We start from the raw sequence: 24,914 nt of genomic DNA, 5'->3' as shown, positions 1-24,914 counted from the left end.
CGGGTGTGGTGGTGAACACCTAGAATCCCAGTGGCTCAAGAGGCTGACACAGGAGGATCGAGAGTTCAAAGCCAGCATCAGCAACATTGAGCCACTAAGCAACTCAATGTGATCCTGTCTCTAAATAAAATACAAAATAGGGCTGGGAATGTGGCTCAGTGGTTGAGTGCCCCCTGAGTTCAATCCCCAGTACCAAAACGAACAAAAAGCTATTATACATGAAGAATTATATGTAAAGTCACGGATTCACTGGTATTCTTGAATGTCACCTGAAGAATCTTTATGGTATAAGTGACTGTGCTGGTGTGGGTTTGTGAAATGACATCTGACAAGTCAGAATTACCACAGTATTTTACATAAGGAGAAAAACATGGTGGTCAGGAATCCTAAAATACCCAAGCTTTGACCCCTACAAGTTAAATAATGAACTTTGGCCAAATAATTTCAGGACGTCTGAATTTTCATTTCCTCTTATTTAGGGACAATATCTACAGCAGAAGATTCCTGTTATGATTGAAACAGAATTATGAAATACCTCACATTTGCTGGTTCCAAGTAGGTCCTCAACTGCCGTTCTTGTCCTAGCTCTTTCCTTTGGAAGCCCTGTTTGATACTTAGCAGAATATTCTGGAAAAGCTACAAGAAAAGTCAGAATACTCTGAAGAGTTGGGAGCATGACTTGTGCTCTCCACTCAATTTTGACTTGTCTCCCCAGTCTGAACACTTATAAAAAGACTCTGCTACTAGGTTAAAGAAGCAAATAGGATTAATGTACTAACAAGAGATCACAAAGACACCGACAACAGCTGTGGTCAATGAGACTAGAAGAAACTGAATTCTAACACCTTAAATTTAAGTAATGAATTTTGTTTTGAGTAGAGAGATGAAAGCATGGCCTTCTAACTAAGTACTTTGGTCACTGACACAGATGGCTTGTTTTTCTACTAGACAAAACACTCTTGAAGAACACAAACTTAAAGTTTTGTGAGCAGGAGGATAAGTATAGTATTTGGAATGGTGGCAAAACCAAAGTAAAAGTAAGAAGAGAAATGAAATTAAGATTCAGTATCAATATGGTTGGGTAGAAACTAAAAGTCAATAAGGTATATGTGAGAGGAAGAAGTGTGGATCAAAACACAAGTATCTTAAACATCCACTAGAAAAGACTGATACTGTTGAGCACACTCTGAGTATATTTTACTCACAACCCAAACAAATATACATATGGATATGTTTGCCATTATCATTTGTAAAACACAATTTCCATTGTACTCTTCCAAAGAATATTAGTGGCTACTCACTGAACTTATTTCACAATTCACTCATGGATTGAGAACAGCAATTTGAAGCACACTAAGCAAGGATGTTATCATACAGGAAAAATTATGAACCTCTTGCCTGGAGAGTTTTCATAGTTTCAGCCCTTAGACTCAAAATCAGAGGGCCAGTCAGGTTATGCCTTGAGGCAATAATTTGCTTCGGTGCCCTGGGTGAGCCCCATTTCTGACCTTATAAGGGGGTTGGGGTAAATGCTGATTAAAGTCATAAACTCCAAACCTCTAAGATACAAGAGCAACTCTAAGACAAAAAGAAATTTGGTGGCCAGGACAGTGGTGCATACCTGTAATCTCGGTTACTGGGAGGCTGAGAAAGGAGGATCTCAAGTTCTAGGCTGCTTGGACAATTTAGTGAGATCCTGTCTCAAAATAAAAAAAAGAAAGGGCTGGGGATGCAACTCAATGGTAGAAGGTAGCATGGGATAGACCCTGGGTTCAATCCCCCTCCCGCCAGTCTCGTGACAGCCCGCTGACAGTATCTAATGCTTTAGCCAGGCGTTCAATTAGGCTAATTAAACTTTCCTGATCCTTTGGGGTCACTCTCAACAGTTCAACAGTCTACCTACCAGATTAGTTCATTTTGTCAGTACTTATTTTACAGATATCAGGCACAGACCCTATACACAGGCACAAATACAGAGGGGGGCCTAGGTCCTTCCTAAAGGGGATTGAAACAATGGCCTCTAAGCCCCTAATCCAAAAGAAATGCAAACGGGGCAGCGTGCTCTTTCCAGCACCTGAGCCTCACTGGTTCAACTTATCCTTAACTGGAGTCCACATGTTTATCTTGAGGCGTGAACGCAAACCCCGCAGCAATAATGGCCAGACTGGATGTGTGGTGTGTGATATGTGCATGTGAATCAAATCAGAAAGAGAAATAGTCCTGCGGCCCATCAAAGCTGCTGTTTGTGAATGCCCTTGAGCAGCAAAACCAAACAGACCCGGGGTCGAGGCAGCCAGTTTGGGGGTGGGGTTAAAGAAAAAAGAGCACGAAGTCAGGCAGTAGCCAGGGAGATGGAGGGGCGGGGCAGAAATGGAAGAGTTACCATGCCGCCGAGCACTTCGTCTTGATCGTCGGTGAGGAGCAGCACCACATTGGGCCTCCGGGAGCCTGCTGCCACCCCTGAAGCCCCTAGGCAGCCGCTCAGCAGAAGCAGCAGCAATGCCGGTCTACAGGCAAGCAGGTGGCGGGAGCTGCCCCGCGAGGGCCCACCTGGGGCCAGATGCAGGAGCCGCATGGCGGACAGGGCTCCGGGGACACCCCGGGACGGGGTGGAGAGACGTGCCGGTGGCCGAAGGGCGAGAAGTCAACTAGCTGCAGGGAGGGAAGACTGCGCCTAGAAGGCCGGGGGCTGGGGTCAGGCGTTTTCTCCCCAGGCGCGATCACGTGAGGCGGGGACAGGGGGCGGAGCACGCGCAGTCACGTGAGAGCGGCTGTGGGCGGGGCCCCGGGCGAAGCAGCCGGATGGGAAACTCCCGGGCAGTGGCCGGAAAGGGGCGAAGAACTAGGAGCTGAGGGAGGGCTTGCCGGCCTGAGGCTGAAGCTAGGCTGAAGCTGAGGTTGCGGTTGTGTTCTGGTAGGACCTGTTTGTGAGCGCTGGCTGAAAAGATTGAAATGAAGGGATGAAAAGGAGGGGGAAGTCAGCGAATACCGGTTAAAAAAGGAGGAATGCACAGCTGGTGGGTGAAGTCTAGGCTCTACCGTATTTAATCCCCGAGTTAACGAGCATTTATTCAATCGTTTCCAATTTTCTCTGCACCTTGTTGGGTAAGTTAGCATTCTCACTTGGATCAGTTGGTAAAGAAGTCTGATTAGGTTTTACTTTCTTCATCTGACATCGTGGTTTCAAACATAATTTAGGGAATATCCTGGCGCCTTTATCCTAATGTTCCTTGGTGGATTTTAGAAGATGTTGGAAGATATGCACATTGAACAAAACCAAAAATTCTGAAACATGGTCACCCAACAGTAATAAGTAATCTTTAGGGGAAGAAATTGCATGAAACTAAGAATTTATTTTTGTGGTGATTCTGGAACAACTTTACCTTGCTCCTCTGCTGAAGTCTATAAAAACTATTGCAACTGGTAAGGTAAGTTGTCAAAAGTTATATCCCAAACTCAATATTACAGAATCCATCCTCTTGCTAGTTTAAAAAAAAAAAAAGTGTATCTAAGATGGACCCAGACAAGAAAAAACTTAAAGCAGTGAAAGCACTATTCTTAAGATAAAATAATTGTAGAAATACTTCGAAACTCTATGTATACAACTATCCTTATACCCAACTGTAAGGCCTTTTTATGCAAAAGGAAGTAGTACCTTTTTTCCCCCCTATTTTGGTAGTTGGGATTGAACCCAGGGTCTCATGCCTGCCAAGTAAGTGTTCTACCACTGAATTATAGCCCCATACTTTTTTTGCTACTTTAAAAAAGTAAATTTATTGAAATCAAAAGAAGCTTCTAAAAGAATGAAGTAGAGTTCTGCTCTGCAAGAAGGAATTATGCTGAGAATCTGGTTGCAGCATTATGCTAGATGAATTTTTTTAACTGGTAAATGCCCCAATGAATTCAGGTTTTAAGACTTGAAGGAAAACTTTCTTGCCCCCCAAAATGAAACTGATCCCTCTAAATGGATGCCCAAAATATAAAATTGTTTTTGGTTCGGGGTTAGATTGTAAACCCTTTTTTTCCACCTGTATTGAGATTTGACAAAGTATATATGTTTAAAGTGTACGACATGTTTTTTATATATGCATATGTTATGCAATGATTACTCTCTTCCTCTGATTTTTTTTATTGGAAACATTTTTGTTACTGTTCACTTGTCCATATCAGAATAATTGTTCTTGATTTTATCACTCATCTTAATCAGTTTGGTTAGATATTCCATTACTTTTTATCCCAATTTTATTTCAGTGCTTTAATAAAATAAATTTAAAGATGACAAAAGAAAGTTTTTATTATACATCCACATCAGGAATGTATAATTTTCCAAAATGTCTTTTAAATTTTATCAACTATTCAAATAAAGTTTTACATTTCATTTGTGTTTGGGTTTCTCTTTTGAGTTGTCAGTAATATATTTTTGAGTTCCTAAATTTTTGTTGAACCTAAGTTGTAAAGCTTTAACAACTTTGTAATGGAAAGACAATTTAATTATACTTAGACAAAGTCCAAGTTGATATATACATTTCAAATACTTCATGTAGTAGTTGAACCTGAAAATAAAGCATAAAATTGTTATAAAACAATGAAGTAGTTAATGACTTCAGATGTGGGGGGTGGGGGGGAGTTCTCTAACAAAATTAAGGTAATGAGCTGTATGTGGTTTCTATTCTCCAAAATTGGTTTTAAAGAGCATACTGCCAGGCCCTGTGGCACACAGGACTGTAAACCTGGTGACTTGAGAGTGTTAGGCAAGAGTGTTGCAATTTCAAAGCTATCCTCAGCAAACTAGCAAGACCTTGTCTCAAAAAAGACTGGCTTAATAGTTAAGCGAGGGCTGGGGATGTGGCTCAAGCAGTAGCACGCTCGCCTGGCATGCGTGTGGCCCAGGTTCGATCCTCAGCACCACATGCAAACAAAGATGTTGTGTCTGCCGAGAACTAAAAATTAAATATTAAAATTCTCTCTCTGTGTCTCTTGTCTCTCTCTCTCTAAAAAAAATAAAATAAAAAAAATAAGTGACCTTGGGTTCAATCACTGGCAAAATAATAATAATAATAGTAAATTGCAGCCCTTTATCCTAATCATCATAGTTTCATAGTTGTGTTGACATATGACTGATTGTAAATGTTGTTCAGCTGTAGGTGAAAATAGCTCTCTTGTTTTATATAAAAAAAAAAAAAAGTCTCAATGTTTTTAGTTGGCAAAGAAGTTAAAAATCACTCTTGGTTTGCCTCCCTACCCCCATCCCACCCATATCCCCACTCTACCCACATCCCCACTCCCATACTGAGGATTAAACCCACAGTCATTTAACCATTGAACCACATCTCCAGTAGTTTATATATATGTTTTAAGACAGGGTCTCTCTAAGTTGCTTAGAGCCTCACTAAATTGCTGAGGCTGGCTTTGAACTTGTGATCCTCCTGCCTCAGGCTCCTGAAGCGGTGGGATTACAGGAATGTTCCACTGTGCCTGGGTGTTAGGGTTTCCTATGAGAAGAGCAGTGTACAATAATTGCAACTGATCAGTGTTTGTCATATCCAATATCGAATATATAATATTAGTTGACATTTGGTTATATATTTGATAACACTTTTTAAATGTATTTTCTCATTTCAATTTTTCATAAATCAATTTGGTAAGTCTTTTCATTTTGACATTTTTTCTTAAGAGCTTGAGCAAAAATGGATAAAATCCAACCATCAGTTTTTTAAAATCTCATGAAATTTGCATTATGTGAATGACACTACTTTTCATTTAACTTCTGAAGTGTACATCTCTCTCACTTAAACTTTTAAAAAATTTTTTTTTGTAGTTGTCAATGGATCTTTTATTTTATTTATGTATATGCAGTGCTGAAGATAGAACACAGGGCCTCACATTCCAGGCAAGCCCTCTACCACTGAACCACAACCCCAGCGCTTAGTTAAACTTATAAGGAACTCATAATCTCTACTTCTGACCATGACAGAATAATAATGCCAGACTAAACCTCTTCATATAAACAACCAGAAAACAGGGCAGTGCGCTGAGGGTATAGCTGAATTATAGATGCTTTTCTAGTTTGCAGGAGGCCCTAGGTTCAATCATGTACCACAAAAACAAAAGAATAGAAAACAGGACAAAATATGTTTTTACACAAAGGATAACCATGAGTGCAGGACTGTGATCCTTGTGAAAGGAAACAATTGCCCCAGTGTTTGGCCCGGTGGCACATTCTGAACCAGAATCAGGAAAGAGGATCCAGGAAAAACAAAGTTATTTTGCTGATAATGTTGAGGGGAGCAAGATCAAGGTGGAGGGAGGCTGAGGCAGATGGAAGTTGGAGGGAAGAGTTTCAAAGAAGTTGACGCTATGTAGGCTAAAAGCTCATTAAATCTGCATATGTGTGTGTGTGTGTGTGTTTGCCTTTTTATTTTTTCCAGTGCTGGGGATCAAACCCAGAGCCTTGCCCATGCTAGGGAAATGCTGTATAGTTACATCCACACCCTGCCATATATTTTTAAAAATCATTATTCAGAGTATTAAACAATTCCCTTTCAGATATGAAAAAAATTATTGCAGTAAAACAGGTATATTTCCATTGTGCTTCCCTTCCCTGTTAGGACAGTCAATTGTCCAACCTGAGAGCAGAGAGGAGGATAGACGGTGCTGCTGTTTTTATCTCCATACAAAATATATGGCCACTGGTTCACCTGTACTTTGTTTAATGTACAGTAGGGTTATGTTTTCTAAGAAGCTGTAGTGACACTTGTAAGTAAAGTGTGTTCAAATAAAATATTTAAATACTGATCGATTCTTTTTTTTTTTTTAATTTATTTTAGTTTTTGGCGGACACAACATCTTTGTTTGTATGTGGTGCTGAGGATTGAACCTGGGCCGCACGCATGCCAGGTGAACGCGCTACCGCTTGAACCACATCCCCAGCCTTGATCGATTCTTTGATAAAAAGACTAAAATGAAATATAGTAAGTTCCAGTTGCTATTAAAAAAACAAGTCCCAGAGAGGAAAAGATTGTTGTATACATATAGCGTCCCAATAACTTCATTCAGGTATAATTTTAATTTGAAAGACCTATATACAATATTTAAGTGATAATGGCCCCTAAGATTTGTTCAAACTTACTATACAATAAGAAAGTGAACAAATCTGATATGTGTACACACACACACACACACACACACACTTTTTTTTTTTTTTTTGGCTGTACTGGGGTTTGAACCCAGGTGTACTCTGACACTGAGCTACATCCCTAACCCCTTTTAATTTTAAGATGGGTCTCACCAAATTGCCCAGGTTGACTTAAAACATGCTGTTCTCCTGCTTCAGTTTTCTTAGTAGCTGGAATTATAGGCATGGGCCACTGAACCTGGCCTGATAAAAGTTTTGTCTCTACTCATTGCTTGAAGTCTTGGAGGAAACTTCCAAATTACTAACTAAAAGTAATTCTTTATGTGTTTTAATATTTTCCAGTTTCTACCTATAATTTTTTTAAAGAATTTTTTTTCACAATACCTTTATTCTCTTTATTTTTATGTATTGCTGAGGATCCAACCTAGGGCCTCACATGTGCTAGGCAAGCGCTCTACCTATAATTTAATTAAGTAATTAAATTAGATTCTATATAACATTTTATCAATGTTCACGGAATTGCAGTCTCTTATGCCAGAATTCCTTGACACATTTAATATATTACTTAAAATTGTAGTCAGACTGAGCAATATTGTTAAATTGTGTTTTAGTTGCCTAAAAACATCTGAAGCAGTTTTTAAAGAGGAAGAAAAAGTTACTTAAATGCAAAGCATTATCACATACATCCTTGTACATTACAATTTAGGACCAAAAAAGTAATGTTTGTTTAAAAATTTGTATTTGGGGGGCTGGGGATGTGGCTCAAGCGGACAAACAAAGATGTGTCCGCCGAAAAACTAAAAAAAAAAAATAAATACTAAAATTCTCTCTCTCTCTCTCTTAAAAAAAAATTGTATTTGGTTGGCAGAAAGTGAATCTAAGTCAACAGAACTAGATATGCTAGAATTTATCTACGAGTTTGGGATCTTTTAAAAGTAGCATTAGGGGCTGGGGTTGTGGCTCAGTGGTAAAGTGCTTTCCTAGCATGCATGAGACACTGGGTTCAATTCCCAGCACCACATAAAAAGAATTAAATAAAATAAAGATATTATTTAAAAAAAATTAAGTAGCATTAGCCGGGTGCGGTGGCACCTGCCTGTAATCCCAGTGGCTTGGGGCGCTGAGGCAGGAGGATCACAGAGTTCAAAGCCAGTCTCAGCAAAAGCGAGGAACTAAGCAACTCAGTGAGACCCTGTCTCTAAATAAAATACAAATATAGGATTGGAGATGTGGCTCAGTGGTCGAGAGCCCCCAAATTTAATTCCCGGTGTCTCCCCTCCCCAAAAAAGTAGCATTACTTAAAAAAAAAAAAAGAAACCCTTACTTCCAGAAGTACAATAAATGGAAAATAATAAAAACCACCAGTAGTTGGGCATGGTAGCACACACCTGTAATCCCAGTGTCTTGGCAGGCTGAGGCAGGAGGATTGCAAGTTCGAGGCTAGCCTCAGCAACTTAGCAAGACCCTGTCTCAAAAACAACAATAACAAAAAGCTGGGGATGTGGCTCGATGGTTAAGCACCCTGGGTTCAATCCATAGTAATAATAACAATAACAACAACAACCAAAAAAACCCCAAAACCAACCAAACCAAAACAAACAACAGTATAAATACAAGGTAATGCTTAACTTAGTCTTTTGGACATCTGATTGAATTAAACTTTGAAAGTGTATATAAAGATTATAGATTCTATGACACTTGATTTTCAAAACACCGAGGCAAAAGAGAAGTCTACTTCTCATTTAAGTGCAAACTGCTTATGGCAAACATCCATACAATATCAAAAAGTCAAATAAAATTACATAATGAGCAAATGCAAATTAATTGCTTCAACAAATATAATCATTAGTAATCTTCAGAGAAGACATGGCCTTCTAGGGTAGGCAATGATACTGCACTGTTTTGGAAAAAAGGCCATCATACCATTTCCTGCCTTGAACTAGGAGGAGAATCTTCCTTTTATTGTGATGTGTAATGTAACCATCAGCAATTTTTTTAAAAGCAAAAATAAGATGAAAAAAGAAATGACTGTCTTCCTCTTCCTATAGTTGAGGATTCAGTCTTAAAAGATCCCACTGACTTTTATTTCCAGGTAACCTCTGTTTTCTTCCAAAGCCTTATTGGACTCATTGTCACCGGGACTGGTGGCCAGTCATAGGCTGGTTCTCTGTAATCTCCATTATCCAAAGTGTCTTTGGCTGTGGATGGAGAACTACTCCGGTGAGAAGATCCTCCTCCTCTATACTTGGACCTTCATTGTTAGCAGCTGCTTCTTTTAATGGTAGGGGAGGAAGGCATATTAGAGATGCTCCTCTGTTGTTCTCTATTTGGGGAAAGGTGAGTAGTACTGATTTGGGAAATAGAAGGTATGGCTGGGTTTTCATGTGTTAAAGCATTCTCATTTGAAGCAGAAACATCTGTGTTGCCTACAGTTTGGCCTGGCGGATCTGTTTGTGATACATCAGTGGACATGGCCACAGGAACTCCAGCCTTCCTGAGCCTGGATGCCCAGCAAGGTCAGGAGCTTTGCTTGTGTGGCCCCTTTATGGGGGGGGGGGGAAACGCAGCAGACATAACCTAGATGTCTCTTGAAACTGCTGAATACTTGAGATGTGTAATCAAAGAGTGATACACCATAAGGCAAGGCAAAGAATGACCAAGGTGATATAAAAGAGATAATTTTCAGAGAGTTTGGAGATACTGGAGATCCAACCTGGCAGAGACTGGAAGGTCCTCCTTGATGATCAGGTACATATAGTAAAGCACCTGGAAATGTCATGTCTTAGTAAAAAAGCTGAACTCTCCTTATCAAAAAGTACTCCATACTTCAAATAACAAAGTTCAAACACAGCCTTCAAAAGGTAAAGCCAATCTGCAAGTAACTTGGCTTCCAGAACAAAGCCCAATACTCTTCCCAATGTAGGGAAAACTACACAATCTAGATATTCAATAATATGAAACTTACATTGCCCTGTATTTGATTTTAAAAATATACAATAGAGATCCCCAAACAGGACTATGTCACTCATAACCAGGAGAAAATTTGTCAATAGAAACAAAAATATTAGAGACGATGAAGTTAGAAAATCAAAATGCTAAAACACCATTATAACCATGTTCAAGGGTTTAAAAGAAAATATGAACCTAATGAGAAGCAGAAGAATTTTTTTAGTGGAACAGAATAGCACAATATTTGGAAAAAATAACTATGAATTAATAGGAGAAAGACCACATGAGTGAATGTGGTGAGGAGCTAAGTCAACTTAAAGACACAGCACTAGAAAGTACAAAAATAAAGCAAAGAGGGAAAAAAGGTGAAAATAAAAATGAGCAGAGCATCTGTGACTTATGAAAAAAAATCATGTAGCCTACCACTCATAATTGGAGTTCTGCAAGGAATAAATAATTTTTTAAAAGAAATAATAGCTTAAAATGGCTAAATTTGGAGAAAACTCAGACCTAAGGAATCCAAGAAACTCCATGCAGAATAAGCATTTAGAAATATATCTTATGAAAAACTTGCAGCTAACATTCAAATTCATAATGAAAGACTAAATGCTATCTTCTGAGGCCAGAAGCAAGGAGATTTTTTCTCAACATTTGCTATTCAACATTATACTGTAGGTATTATACTGTAGGTTCTTGGCAGTTCGATAGTAAGAAAACAGAAATTAATGTTCAAGAGATCTGCAGGTGGATGCATCATGGTGAAAAATGTTGAAAGAGGAGAAAAATCTTAAAACAGCAAGAGAAATATAACTAGTACTCACAGGGGAACTCTAATAAAATCAGCAGATTACTTTCCATTAGAAATAATGGAAGCCATAATGGAGGAGTAATATACTCAATGTCTGAAAACAAAAACAAAAACACCCTGGTAATCAAGAATGCTATATCCAATAAAATTATCTTTTAAAAAATGAAGGGGAACCAAAAAAATGCTCAGATAAATAAAAACAACGAATTTGTGGCTAACAGGGGTGTTTTGGAAGATATATGAAAAGAAGTTCCTTTGGCTAAAAGTAAGTGGCCTCAAACAGGAAAAAAAAAGCATTAAAAGGTAATTTATGCAAATATAAAATGATAAATGCTATTTCTTGTTCTTTTAATATTAAAAGCAATCTTAAATTCAACAAAACAAAATTTTTCATGGTTATGAGTCATATTTTGGGGGCCTGCAATATATAGAAATGTAATATATTTGCCAACAAAAGCAAAATAGATTCATGGGATCAAAGCTGCTTTGGTGTCAGAAAATGAGTGCAGATGGTAACTGAAATCCATAGGAAAAGGTGATAAAAGTCAGAAATAATAAAGAGGTTACTATAACACAAGCTATACATATATACTTTCTTTTCTGTTAGTTGATTTAGAATATATAAAATTGAATGAAATATTAGCAATATAACATTTGTGTGTGTATATATATATATAAAACAATACAGTAAAAGTATTGGGAAAAGAGAGCATATATGAAAAATGTTTTTATATCTCATTGAAATTAAGTTAGTATAAATCTGTTTCTGATAAGTTGGATATGGTAAGAGTAGGGCAATCTCTAAGGACAGAACTAAAATTTTTTTTAAAAAGTTAAAATATCAGAAAGTACTTAGTGCAAAAAAAAAATAGTAAGGAATAATAGAAGAAAAAACATGAGACAGAAAAAATTTTAAATGGCAAATGAATCAACTAAATCAATAGTAACTTTAAATGTGAATGGATTACACAATCCAATAAAAGGCAGAGATTGTAAGAATAGACAAAAAACTAGAACTAACTATATGCTGTCTATAGAAGACACAATTTTAGATTAAAAAGTACAGTAGTTTGAAAATACAAGGATGGAACAATATATGTACTTAGCAAACAAGAAAAGTGGAATGGCCACACTAATATCAGACAAAACTGACTTTAAAAACAAAAAATGTTAATAGAGGTAAAGCTGGACATTTTATATGGTAAAAGGGTCTATCCATCAGGAAAACATAATAATTGTAAACATTTATGTATCTAACAATATAGCATTAAAATTCATGAAGGAGAAACTAATGAAAGTGAAGGGAAAAATGAAGAATATAACATAATAGTTGGAAACTTCAGCATTCCTTTCAATAGTAGGTGGAATAACTAGGTAGAAGATCAAGGAACTAGAAGATGTGAACAACATTATAAAACAAGTAAACCTAGGAACTGAGGGCAGGCAGGATAGCTCAGTAGTAAAGAATGTGCTAAGCATGAGCAAAGCAAAGAAAGAAAGACCTAGTTGGTATTTCTATCTAACAACAGCAGAATACATGCTTTTCTCAAGTGCCCTTCAGATGTCCTGCAGAATAGACCATTTGCTAATCCATAAAACAAGCCTTAATAAATTTAAAGGGAAAGAAATCATAGGAAATACATTCTCTGACAAGTATAAAATAAAATTAGAAATCAATAACAAGGAAATTTGGAGAAAGTTATTTGAAAATAGTGCATTCCTCAATGACCAATAGGTTAAAGAAGAAATCAAAAGAGAAATTAGAAAATATTTCGAGGGCTGGGGTTGTGGCTCAGGGGTAGAGTGCTTGCCTTGAACGTGTGAGACCCTGGGTTCGATCCTAAGCACCACGTAAAAATAAATAAGTGAAATCAAGGTACTGTGTCCAACTACAACTAAAATATATATATATATTAAAAAAAAAGAAAATACTTTGAGATGAACAAATGTGAACATATAACATCCTGAAACTATGGGATACAGCTAACAGTTTAAAAAATAATTTATAGCTGTAAGTACCTGTAATTAAAAAAGAAGATGATTTCACATCAATAATTTAAGCTGCTGCCTTACGATACTAGAAAAAGAAGAGTAAACCTAAGGCAAGCAGAAGAAAAGAAATAAAGAGATTAGAACAGAAATTCATGAAATAAAGACCAGGAAACAGAGGAAGTCAAAGGAAACAAACATTGATTCTTTGGAAAGATTGACCAAATTGGCAAATAAAATATTAAAAAATAAACCTGTTATGGTTTAGATATTATGTGTCCCCCAAAAGGTCATGTGTGAGAGAATGCATGAGAGTTTAGAGGTGAAATGATTGGGTAATGGGAACCTTCACCTAATTAGTGCATTAATCCTCTGATAGGGATTAACTGGGTGGTAACTGTAGGCAGGTAGGGTGTGACTGGAGGAGGTGGGTTAATGGGGATGTCATTAGGGTTTTTTATTTTGTCCAGGAAAGGGGAGAGCGATCTCTCCCCCCCCCCCCACCTCCTTCTTGGTGGCCAAGTCCTGACCTGCTTTTATTTGCCACATTATCTCACCATTATATTCTGCTTTACCTTGAGCCCTGAGGAATGGAGCCAGCCATCTGTGGACTGAGACTCTGATATCATGAGCCCTCAAATAAACCTTTCCTCCTCTAATTGTTCTTGTCAGGTCTTTTGATCATGGCAATGAAAAAGCTGACTAAAACAGAAATTGGTACCAAGAAGTGGGGTTGTTGCTGTGACTAACCTCACCATGCATTTCAGAAGATTTTGGAGCTTTTTGGAATTTGTGGGAGGAATTTTGAAAAGTTTAGAGATGCAAGCTGGAAAGTTTTAGGTTGTTGTTAAGAATAATAGAGGCCAGACACATATGAGTGGTGGGAACATGAGGTTAAGAGAATAATTCTATAAAATGGACCCACCATGCTGACCCTCACATGCTTTCTTTTCCAAGAAGTGTAAAGTTTACTTGCAGTCCTGCCTGGCTTAAGTCACATTCCAAAACAAATGATAAGAGGGATCCAAGTTTACCCTGAAGGGGAGACCTTTGTGACCCTTTTCATAGACCAGATCCCAGAACTCAGGGAGATAAGAATAATTTCTCCAAACCATAATTTCTGTAAGAATGTATGGTTCAGAATCTAATTAGAACTGGTCAACATGGGCCAAGGTGACTTAGACTTGTCATAGCAGTGGGGACTTGAAAGTATGAAGCCATCCTATTGTCATTCAAAAGTCAAGAGGTAGAACTGGCTGGGACTCTTTGGAAACTTCTCAGGGAGCCCCAATAAACTGGAATGCAGAAGAGGCAAGTTGTCCCTCTCCTGAGATGACCCACTCTCTCCCTTAGGAGTGTCCCCTTTTCCCTTTTCCCATCTTTTCAATAAACTCATGCCTTTTACTCTGAGTGACATGTCCAAAATCTTTCTGACTTGATTGATGTTAGGTAGAACTTGACCTAGGCAACACCATTTTGAAATATCTTCCATCTTAGAACAAGAGTCACCTCAAGATCATTCTGACTCTTCCTGACCTAAACCCCTGACATTCCATCATCATAAGAAATCATTAAATCTGGGATTTAAATCCTAAAAACACCTATTTCCTTATTAAGGTGACACCACAGGGACCTTCCCTATCAACCCCCTAGCAATGGCTTAATTCCCTGCCTTCCTCATCCCTCTAGATCTATCCCAGTCTATAAGCAGAAGACAGGTTTTAGTCTCCATTGGGCCCCCCTCCACAGGTTTGTCCTGAATAAACCTGTGTTACTGTTGAACTGCCTCTCCTCTCCATTTCTTTCATTCACTTCTTTCCTTACATTTGCGAGAATCAGTGTATGAAGGGGAGTCTTCATGCTGCCTCAATTTCCTGGAAGACCCCAGCCCTATAACACTATCAGATTCCCTCCTACACCATGGGAGTTATGTCTCTTCTCACTTAAATAAATCCTACTCTATTCACTTTTCCTTTCTGTTATTGTCCTTCAGATTTGTGACACAAAATCCCAGAAGGAAATTGGTAAGGCCTGCTGCCCACACAAACCCCATGTGTTAGAAGAAGTGGGGAATCTAGTTTCATCTCAAAACTCCAGTTTCAGGAGGAACTTAATGGGCAATTCTGGTGGGAGCTCAGATCAGAATGCCAGTAGGACTGTAAGTAGTAAAAACTGGACTCACGAGGCTTCAGAGAGAATGGAGGACTCTATCGGAAATTGGACTAGAGGCCATTCATATTATGTTCTTGCTAAGAAGCTGTCTATATTTCACCCATGTCCCAGGACTTTCTGTGAGGCTAAATTAAAAGGTGATGGACTTCTTAATCTGGCAAAAGAAATTTCTAAGCATATTGTTCGGACAGTGACATGGATCAGGCTGTCTACTTTTAGCAGAGTTTATTTTGATAATCAGGAGCAGAAAGCAGAGCTGCAAGATTTGACAAACTTGCAATTTGGCTAGAAAACTTTGTTAAACTGGGGCTAAGAAATGTGTAGTTGTTAAGGACATTACAGCCACTAAAGAGATACTGAAGACTGTCTAGAGACAATAGGAAAGAAGGCTTGAGGGCATCTCAGGAATTGATGAGACCAAACCCATATCAGGCTCAAGAGTATAAAAGTAAAAATTCCCTGGAGAAGAGACCAGTGCATCACTCTGCCTGCACAGGGGGGCCTAGGAAGTTGTTTCACCATGTTCAGCCACCCAGACACTTGGAGGTTGTTGCAGCTATGTTCTGGAGGCTTGGCTTCTACTCAAGATGGTGGCAGACCTTGATATCAACCATGTGGTACTGGTTCTGCAGGATTTCAGAGAGAGAGGCAGTTCAATGGAGAGGAGAGGAGTTAGGGAGTCTTGAAGGCTTCCACCGAGATTTCAAAGGAAGGCCTGGGGAGCCAGGCAAATTGCAGCAGAGTCAGAGTCCCTGCAGGCTGCCCCCATAGGGCTTAGGGCGATGAGTGGAGATGTGAGGAGGGAGCTGAAGCTGCAGTGGAGAAACTTGAGATTAAGAAATGTCAGTACCTAAGAATGTCTGCCTAGGAAAGCTGCAAGAATTAATCAGAGACAAGCCAAAGGAAAGGCCATGTGATCTGTAACCAGCAAAACCATAGGAGCAGAGCTACACAGCCCTTTGGAGAGACTGTCTAGATGCCATGTGCTCCAGATTCTGGACATGAACTACAGGACTTGTTAGCCCAGCTGGATTTCAGTCTTGTTTTGGTCTCATCCTTTCTTTCTATGCCCCATTTCTTTCTTTTGTAATGAAAATGTTTACTTTATACCTTTATATATTGAATATATGTAACTTGCTTTTGATTTTTACTTGGGCTCAGGCTGAGAGTTTGCCTTGAGTTTCAGAGGAGACTTTGAACTTGGACTTTGGGTAATTCTGGAACTTGTAAGACTATGGGGACTCTTGTAAATGGACTAAATGTATTTTGCATTGTGAGATGGTAATGAGCTTGTGGGGGCTATGGGGTAGAATGTTATGGTTTAGATATTAGGTGTCCTCCAAAACGTCATGTGTGAGACAGTGCATGAGTGTTTTGAGGTGAAATGATTGGGTTATAAGAATCTTAACCTAATTGGTTCATTAATTCCCTGATAGGGATTAACTGGGTGGTAACTGTAGGCAAGTGGGGTGTGGCTGGAGGAGATGGGTGACTTGGGGCAGACCCTTGGGATTTATATTTGTCCATGGTAAAAGGAGCTCTCTGCTTTCTGGTGCCATGTTCCCAGCGGCTTTCCTCTGCCACATACTTCTGCCATGATGTTCTGCCTCACCTTGAGCCCTGGGAATGGAGTCGATCCTGAGCCCCCAAATAAACTTCTCCTCTAATTGTTCTTATCAGGTCCTTTGGTCACAGCAATGAAAAAACAGACTAAAACATCTCCATTTAAGTAGCTAGTCTGGCCTCAGCAGAAAGGGATTATAGAGAATAATTAGAGTTTACCACCAGCTCATCCAAGTATTAGTCATGATTGCAGTGGCCTTGTTAGACAGATGTATGTTTGCTACAGGAGATAAATATAGTCACAGGTAAATTGTAAGCAGCCACATATTTGGTGAATGTGTTTCCCAACCAGGAAAGAGATTTAGAATCAATATATGTTCATATAGAACAGATAACAAAAGACACTTATAGTTTTGCCTCAAGGTTATATTAAATGCCCTATATGTAACAAAAGGTGACTGTGTGCATAATACAGTTCAAACAGATCTAGACTGGGTATCCTGCTGACATTTGTCCTTCCACTACATTGATGACATTATGCTGACCAGGCAGGATGAACAAGAAGTGACTAGCATGCTGGAGATGGTGGGAGATGAAGCCTATGAAAAAATAAGTTCCTGGCACTTTCCTAAAGGTTTTTAGGGATATTGCTAGGACACTGCCTTCAAAGTGAAAATAGATAGCCATATCTTACATTTCTTACTTCAAAAGAGGAAGCACAGTGCCTGGTAGAACCCTTTGAATTCTGCATGCAAAACATCATACAACTAAGATTATGATTTCAGCCCACATGGCAAAAGACATGAGGGCTGTCAGCTTTGAGTGGGGATGGAAGCAGAAAAGCATTTTGGTAACAAGCAGATTTGGCTACATAATCTGTGTATCAAGTGTGAAATCCAAAATCCAGGCCCTTAGTTCAAAGAGCAGGACACAAGTGCCACTAAAAGCTGGGCTTGGTGGTGCATTCCTGTTATCCCAGTGCCTTGGGAGGCTGAGGCAGAGGATCACAAATATGCATGAATACATAGAACTTCAGTCACCTGTGTCACTCATTATGGTTATGCCAGTGCTCCCATCTTACCTCACCCCCAGGGACCAGAATGACCAGCAACTTAATTAGGCCCTAAGCAACTTAACAAGACCCTGCCTAAAAAAAAAAAAAAAAAGGGTGGCAGTGGTGGACTGGGGATATGGCCAAATGGTTAAACCCCTCTGGGTTCAATACCTGGTACCAAAAAAAAAAAAAAAAAAAGACGTAGAAGGCTTTAAGCTTTTATATATTCCAAAGTGCCCATTCATGTACTTCATCAGAGTATCTGCAATTATAGGGAAAAATAAATTTAAAAATGCTTTTCATTAATAATTGGTTAATCCAAAATTTTGTATGAAAATAACATTCTTGGCAAATGAGACCATTTTTCTATTTCTAAGCCTGTGGGTATATGATTTACCATGTTGCAAAGTTATCAAAACTTGACTCTGAACACTCTGAAGAATTCCAATAGCTCACTGATATGCTATATTACAATTTCCGTGTGGGCCTTTATTTTGTAATAATTTACTGACATGGGCTGCTTAACCTTTGGAAGTTCCTGTCCCAGCTCTTAGGCCTAGGACTTAAGATTAGTGCAAATGTTACAGAGACAGAACTCAGGAAACAGGCAAGTTAGACTCCCACAGCAAGTTCTTTACACAGAGTCCTTTTTCTCTCCTACCATTATCACCACTCCACCAGCACTGCTGCCTCTCCAATGCTCTCTACTGTCTCTACCATTACCTGGGGCTGGTTCCCTCCTGGCTCCTAACTGCCCTGAGGAATATGCTTGTGGCAACTGCTTGGTGCATGGCACTGCCTCCTCTGTCTGCTGGCTTGGTTTATCTCTTCTGATCATGCACATGCCTTATCCTATTTGATTAAAAACACACACACAAGTTAGAAGATAAAAATTATTAATAATTTTAAGAATGTGACAATTAAGACGAGCACTGGGACCTTTTGAGAGTTGACATGCCCATGAAGCCTGTCCTGGCAGCAGCCTAAGCTGTGGTGCAAATTGCTTTTCTGTTTGGGCTATGCACTCTGGCATGTGCCAGTAGTGGGAAGAGATGCAAGGTAGAGAAAACCCCTGAGAAAATTGCAAGGTTTTAGAGAAAGGTCATGCTCCCCTGAGAAAATTGCAAGGTTTTAGAGAAAGGTCATGCTATCTATCACATGGATAGGCATATGGAATCTATAGCAGGAATTACACATCATTTGAAAAACAGCTCCTGGTGTACTAGGAACTTTAATCTATGAGGTATCAAATGACTATACTTCCTGAAATATTTATGAGTTGGGTTCTTTTGGATCCACCAAGTCATGGAGTTGGTCAAGACCAGCCATAAGCCTTCCCAAAAGGAAACAATACAGGACCCTGCAGGATCAGAGGACACAAACGAATGCATGAATACATAGAACTTCAGATACCCGTGTCACTCATTATGGTTATGCCAGTGCTCCTATCTTACCTCACCCCCAGGGATCAGAATGACCAGATGAAGGGGAAGGAAAAAAAACAAAGCTTGGTTTATGGATTGAAGAACTTGGGATATGAATGGAGGTGGAAATGGTTGGTGGCTGCATCACAGCTTTACTCAGCATTGGTCTTAAGGACAGGGGTAAGAAAACCATCCTAATGGGCAGAGCTCTGGGTGGTGTACCTGATCATCTGGTAGGTATGGAAGGAGAAATGGTCTTAAGTTAGAATTTATATATGGGCTCATTGGCAGTGCTGCTTGGCCTTGGCTGGCTGATCATAATCCCGGAAGGAAAAGGATCAGAAGAATGGAAATAAGGAGGTTTGGGGTAGTGACACATGGATAGGCATATGGAATAGGCACAAAGTGTGAGGTTCTTCGTATCATATGTTTATGCCCAATGGAAAGCATTCACTGTGGAAGAGGTACTAAACAACAACTTAGACAAAATAGCCTGGCTAATGGGTATTAGACAGACATTGTCAATGGCTATTCGAGTGCTGTCATGATAGGCACGTCACTTCCTCTTAAAAAAAATGTTACTTTAATACAGGTATCAAGAGATTTAATTTTCAGCTGATATGCATTGAGCAATCACACTGTAAAGGAAAGGATATATTCTGTTACTTTAATATCCAGTGTAGTAATAATAAATAAAGTGGTAGTCAAATTAGATATTCAAAATTCCTATCAGTGTCAAATTTTCTGATTTAAATACTATTCAACATCAACATCTCTTATTTGTTGATTATCTGCTACTTATTAATATGCTTTACTAAGGCCTGTGTAAGGTTTGATGCTTTTTAAAAAAACAATTTTTGTGTCAGTTTTATTGAGGTACAATTAATACAGTAAGATTTGCCAATTTTTTTTGTGTGTCTATGTGGTGCTGGGGATTGAACCCAGAGTCCCTGTGCATGCAAGGCAAGCACTCTACCAACTAAGCTATATCCCCAGCCCAGATGGATGGCTTTTAAAAGTATTAAAAACCTTTTTTTTTAAACCTCTCATTCCATCCTTTTGGATTGAAAAATATAAGCATATTCCTCATGTATAGTTCTGAATTGAAAATACAGACTGCATTGTATTCCAAGCATATAAGTTAATTATAAACAAAAAAATTAAAGAGCAAAATTGTGTTCCCATGAGGATGAACCAAAATGCAGCAATAAGCTCTTGTATTTTTCTTCTGACTCAGGGAATGAGTAATCCTTGAAAGATTAGAGTAAAAGGTTAACTGCTGGGTATTAGAAACTGCCCATCCCAGAAATAATCATAACATTCCTCATAGCAATTCAGACTTTAATGGGTATTTGCACATGCTAAAAAAATTGTAAAAATGGTGAGAGTTTTGTAAAGGTGGTTTCAAATAATGGATATCTGAAGGATATGGTGAGACCCTTGTTACAGGTTTGGAAATAAATGGTCATAATACATAGATTGTACATGAGATTTTCATAAATTGCATTCTAGCAAATTGAACTCAGGGATAGGTGCTTTTTAGTTCCTTATAGTGCAGTATTGGAATTTGTATCCCAGTTGTATCTGATATAAACTTATTAGAACAATTAAACATTAAAACTAAATTTCCAAATTAAAATACTAATTATTATCAGCAGCATAATTAACTTAGTACATTTCATTTTAGCTATTAGTCTTAGAATTAACAATTAGTTTTGACAGTTATGTTCCATTAGATCAATGGTTTCCTTATATCCAAGAGTAAGCCTTAGCACTTCAAAGTTCTTATTTGGGGAATTCCCAGTCACCTGGCAGCAATAATGTGCCATGGAAAGGGGACTGCCCTTTGCCCACACCTGTACAGGATTCTCTTTAATGGAACTCGCTTTTCTTTGGAAGGTAGGTAATTGGCTGGTATTTTTCTAGTTTTTATTTTATTCACTCAATTAATTCAGAAAATATTTATTAATCACCTGCCAGGGACTGCTCTAAGTGGTGGGCATATATCAATAAACAAAACTGACAAAAATTCCTGCTCTCATAAGCCTATATTTTTGTGGAAGAAGACAGATTTAAAAATCCATGAATTATGTGGTATGAAGGAGCATGATGAGTACTGTGGAAAAAGAGAACAAAGAAGGGAAATTGGGAATGCTGGGGGATGGGGAGCTGCAGTCTAGGTGGTCAGGGAGGTATCCCCTGAGGATATTTAAGCAGACACCTGACCCAGGTAAGAAAAGAGTTAGATATCTGTGGGTAAGTACAGTGACCTTGACCCTGCTTGCCTTCTTAGTTTTTAGTTTGCCAATTTCCTCTTTACTAGTAATTTGGAAATGATGGGAAATGGTTAATAATTTTGAAGTTTTGATTAATTTAGAAATCTGAATGTTAATGACTACTGTTTTCTTAGCCTCTTTTTTTCATTCTCTGCTCACTTTAAGTTTCTTTATAGTTCCTGGTAGAAAAACCTTAAATAATAAGAAGAATAATGAAGACCAGTAGTTACAACACATCTCTTCTTAGTGGAAGGAGATAGAAAGGGCTGGGAAGTCAATGAAGAGAGATCTAATTTCAGCATTTGCTTCTATGAAAGTCCTGCTTTTTGCAAAGTTTGGCCTATGAAGAGGGCTCTTAATACTTATTCAATGCCAGGGACAATAGAGAAAAAAAAAAAGAAATTCAAACACAAAACAACAGCAATATATTAAATACACACCCTCCATTTCATATATTTAACATAAATGCTAGCAGAAGTTAATATGTTGCAAAAACCATAAAAATATTTCCAGTATAATTTTAAATTCTAGATATCTAAGGGGAAAAGGCACAAAGCTTCACTTTTCTTTATATCAAGACCAGTTTCAAAAAGGGTTCTATTTGTTGTCCTGGTGGTGTCAAGTGATGACAACCAGGTTTCTACTTATAGGGTCAGCCTCTCTTATGAAAATGCCTTTAAATATAAGAAGTGTGCTGAACACACAGAAAGCACTATTGTTCATGCTATGTGTTGTTCCCTCTGTTAGAAGGATGCCCAACTATTTAAACAGCATTATACTAACAGATATTCTTCCATAATGAAAGCCAGGCACTTCAAGCTTCATTCTTTGTCATTCTTTGTGAACGGGCAAGTTATTTAGCCTCTTTCCCTCAGTTCCCTCATCTGAAAAGTGAGGTTAAAGTAGTGCTTACCTGCTTTATAGTATTGAAGTGAGGATTAAGTGGGATAATTCATGTAAATCATAAAGAACAAACAAAAAAAATCATAAAGAACAGTGCCTGGAGTGCAAAAAAGTGCTAAAAATGTTGATGATTATTAAATTCATAAAAATATCTAAGGTGGGGGGGCACCTCAATTATCTTCTACTGAGCTCTAGTGTAAAGACATCTTTCAGAAGCATAATTTTACTGTTAAAACTGGTGCCGTCAACTTTTTAGTTTGATCATCTCATGACTATTTATTAAATCCTCATTCTGTATTATGTCGTGTCAGGGAATTAGTTGATGTTAATCAGTACTTTGTTTTTCACCGAAAGAAAAAAGTTCTCAGCGTTATTAAATCCCAAGTATATGCCAGGTGTTCAGAGTTTTGGAAAAGTTTTTGTCAAAAACTAAACTAGAACGCCTTCAAAGGCTCCCAGATGGCGAGGGAAGGTGAGAAGGGCTGGGCATTGTGCCCGCGTATGGGAAGAAGTTGTTTCTGACCTCGGCCTATTGACTGGCGCTTAACCTCCCGGGCATTATATCAAACTGGTAGCTCAATAAGATGCAAGAGTTGCCCTCATTTTGAGTTAAATCACGTGCTTAAAAGTGAAGGTGGCAGCGGCCAGAGAGCCCATCCCCCTTCGGGCTGACGGCTTCATCCTGCTCCGGCTCTGGCCACATCCTGCTCCTTGACACTCATCAGAGAGCGCTCTCTGAGAAGTGGTGCCTCACCGGTGGCAGGTGTCCCCAGGTAACCCGGCGGCGTGGAGGTCCCCCTTCGCCGGAGACCACAGCCCAGCTCAGCGGATTCCGGGCGAGCCCCAGGAGGGAAGGTCTGGCTGCCTCCGGAATCCGGAGCCCGCTGGCACTGCGCCAGGCCCAGGGCACCCCAGGCGGGGACGAGGTCCACCTCCTCCCGGAACTGGCCGGCGCCGCGAGGCGNCGACTCTCGCGTGCTGCAGGAGCTGCAGGAGCGGCCGAGCCAGCGGCTTCAGATGCAGTACCTGCGGCAGAAAGGTGAGTCGGGGGAGCGGGACTCCTGCGCTCACCTGCGAGCACCTGAACCGAGAGGCCGAGAGATCCGCTATTAAGTTCTGGGTCTCTCCTCGAACTGACTCTGGTGCCTACATGGTCACACATTCATGACTGCGCTAAGCTCTTATGCCCCTTCTCCCATCCTCTCTCCAGGTGTCCCTTAGAGTATCAGTTGTTGGAATGGTCGGGGTCTCTCCTCCCACTTTCCCCCAAGTGTTTGTGGAGGCCCAAGGGAAGAAGCAGCCGGAATCCTAATTTCTACTGAACAGCTGTCAGGACTGGGTTGGAGTTTCTGCTACGTATACCTGAAGTTGCCTAGAGGACGCTGGGAGAATAGAGATGACGCCTAGGGATTTTTTTTTTTTTTTAAGTCCGCTTTCCCTAGCCACACTATTTAGTGTTTAACTAGTGAGGCAGAATAATTCGATAATGTGGTTTCAAAAGCAGAGCGTGCGAATTCCATTTCCACCAGAACGCAAGGTTCCGAGCTGCTCGCTAGGTGTTTTGTTCTGTTCACCGGTTCACCGTGGCGGATTAGTGGAGAGTCCTAGAGCATTGGCTTCATTGCAGAATAACTGCTGGTACCTTCCGTTGGCATGGAGAGGCTGATCCCACAAAATGGCCTTGGCTTCATGGGAGGAAAGGCTAATTTGGTGTTTCTTTTGTTATCAAACTCTGAGGCTCGTGTCCTGTTGAGCCTCCCACCCCCCCCCCAACTGTTCATAAAAGCTTGCCTCTCAAGCACGAAGTTATTACAGTTGTCCTTTTTCAGAGATATAATAAGATCTCAATTTACAAAATTTAGTGAGATGTGAAAAACAGAAGCTAAGCCACTATAACATTTCTTGGAAGTAATGTCCTTGTACTAAATGAGCAGGGGAGGGATGCAAGAGTACTATGTGATGGTCTCCTATCTTCTCGTTACAAAAATCAGTCTAGCTGGTTCCAGGAAAAACAAACAAATAAATAATAAAGCTGGCTGCTTTCTCAAATCTATGTGAACAGCTTTCAGCTTCCTCTTTTGGCTTCCTAGTGAAGATGTTTTTTTCCCAGCTGATTGTTACAAATGACTTCCACCTTCCTCCCCCATGTTGGCCTCTGGCCGGAGTTAGGCCATTTCATTTTATACAGTTATTTGGCTGTTCTTAGAGTGTGTGTTGATTCCAAAAGTTCTGTAGGGCAATAACTTTTCAGATTTCAACACAATCAGTTTTGAAGAATTATGATTTGTCTTTCTCTTTTTACAAGACTTACTTTTAATTACTATGAGAGTTTTGGTGATTAGTAATTTCCTTTTGGAAGAAGAAAATTGGCAAGCTAAAGTTAAAGAGAGGTAAGTGGTACAGCTTTGCAAGTCAACTTCAGATGAATGACCTCTCTACTAATTATTCACAAGACCTATAAGAGTCTGTTTTGCCCCAGTTTCAGTCTTATTATGTACCTAGTACCCTGCTAATCCTTTTTTTCTCTTGTAGTCAGCTGTATTAGGATGACAAAGATGACCATTTTATAATGGTACACATTCATTGTTTGCCGCAGTCCGGCTGCAGCAAAATAACGGGGGTGTGGGGGGGTGTGGGGGGG

The 24,914-nt window shown here is 39.4% G+C and overlaps 2 protein-coding genes and 1 pseudogene across 3 annotated transcripts in view; 1 reads left to right on the top strand and 2 right to left on the bottom strand.

The window, feature by feature from the left end:
• Gns (glucosamine (N-acetyl)-6-sulfatase) overlaps window positions 1–2,735 on the bottom strand; it is a 35,968-nt gene extending 33,233 nt beyond the window's left edge. The window contains exon 1 of the mRNA XM_015483055.2: window positions 2,384–2,735. Coding sequence (XP_015338541.1) covers window positions 2,384–2,575 — 192 coding nt within the window. The 5' untranslated portion in view covers window positions 2,576–2,735. The remainder of the gene's footprint in view (window positions 1–2,383) is intronic.
• A 5,908-nt stretch (window positions 2,736–8,643) lies between these two features.
• LOC107140089 lies at window positions 8,644–9,647 on the bottom strand (annotated as a pseudogene).
• Window positions 9,648–23,099: 13,452 nt separating this feature from the next.
• The window catches only part of Tbc1d30 (TBC1 domain family member 30), an 87,558-nt gene continuing 85,743 nt past the window's right edge, over window positions 23,100–24,914 (top strand). Inside the window, exon 1 of one of the 2 annotated variants that reach the window (XM_048805743.1) lies at window positions 23,100–23,312. In XM_048805743.1, the coding sequence (XP_048661700.1) occupies window positions 23,291–23,312 (22 nt within the window). In that variant the 5' untranslated portion in view covers window positions 23,100–23,290. The remainder of the gene's footprint in view (window positions 23,313–24,914) is intronic. The other variant, XM_048805747.1, reaches the window with a different exon arrangement.

This window comes from Marmota marmota, unplaced genomic scaffold (genome assembly GCF_001458135.2).
Source record: "Marmota marmota marmota unplaced genomic scaffold, marMar, whole genome shotgun sequence".
Lineage (NCBI taxonomy): Eukaryota > Metazoa > Chordata > Mammalia > Rodentia > Sciuridae > Marmota > Marmota marmota.
Note: the sequence above shows the minus strand (reverse complement) of the source record. Positions and strands in the feature narration are given on the sequence as shown.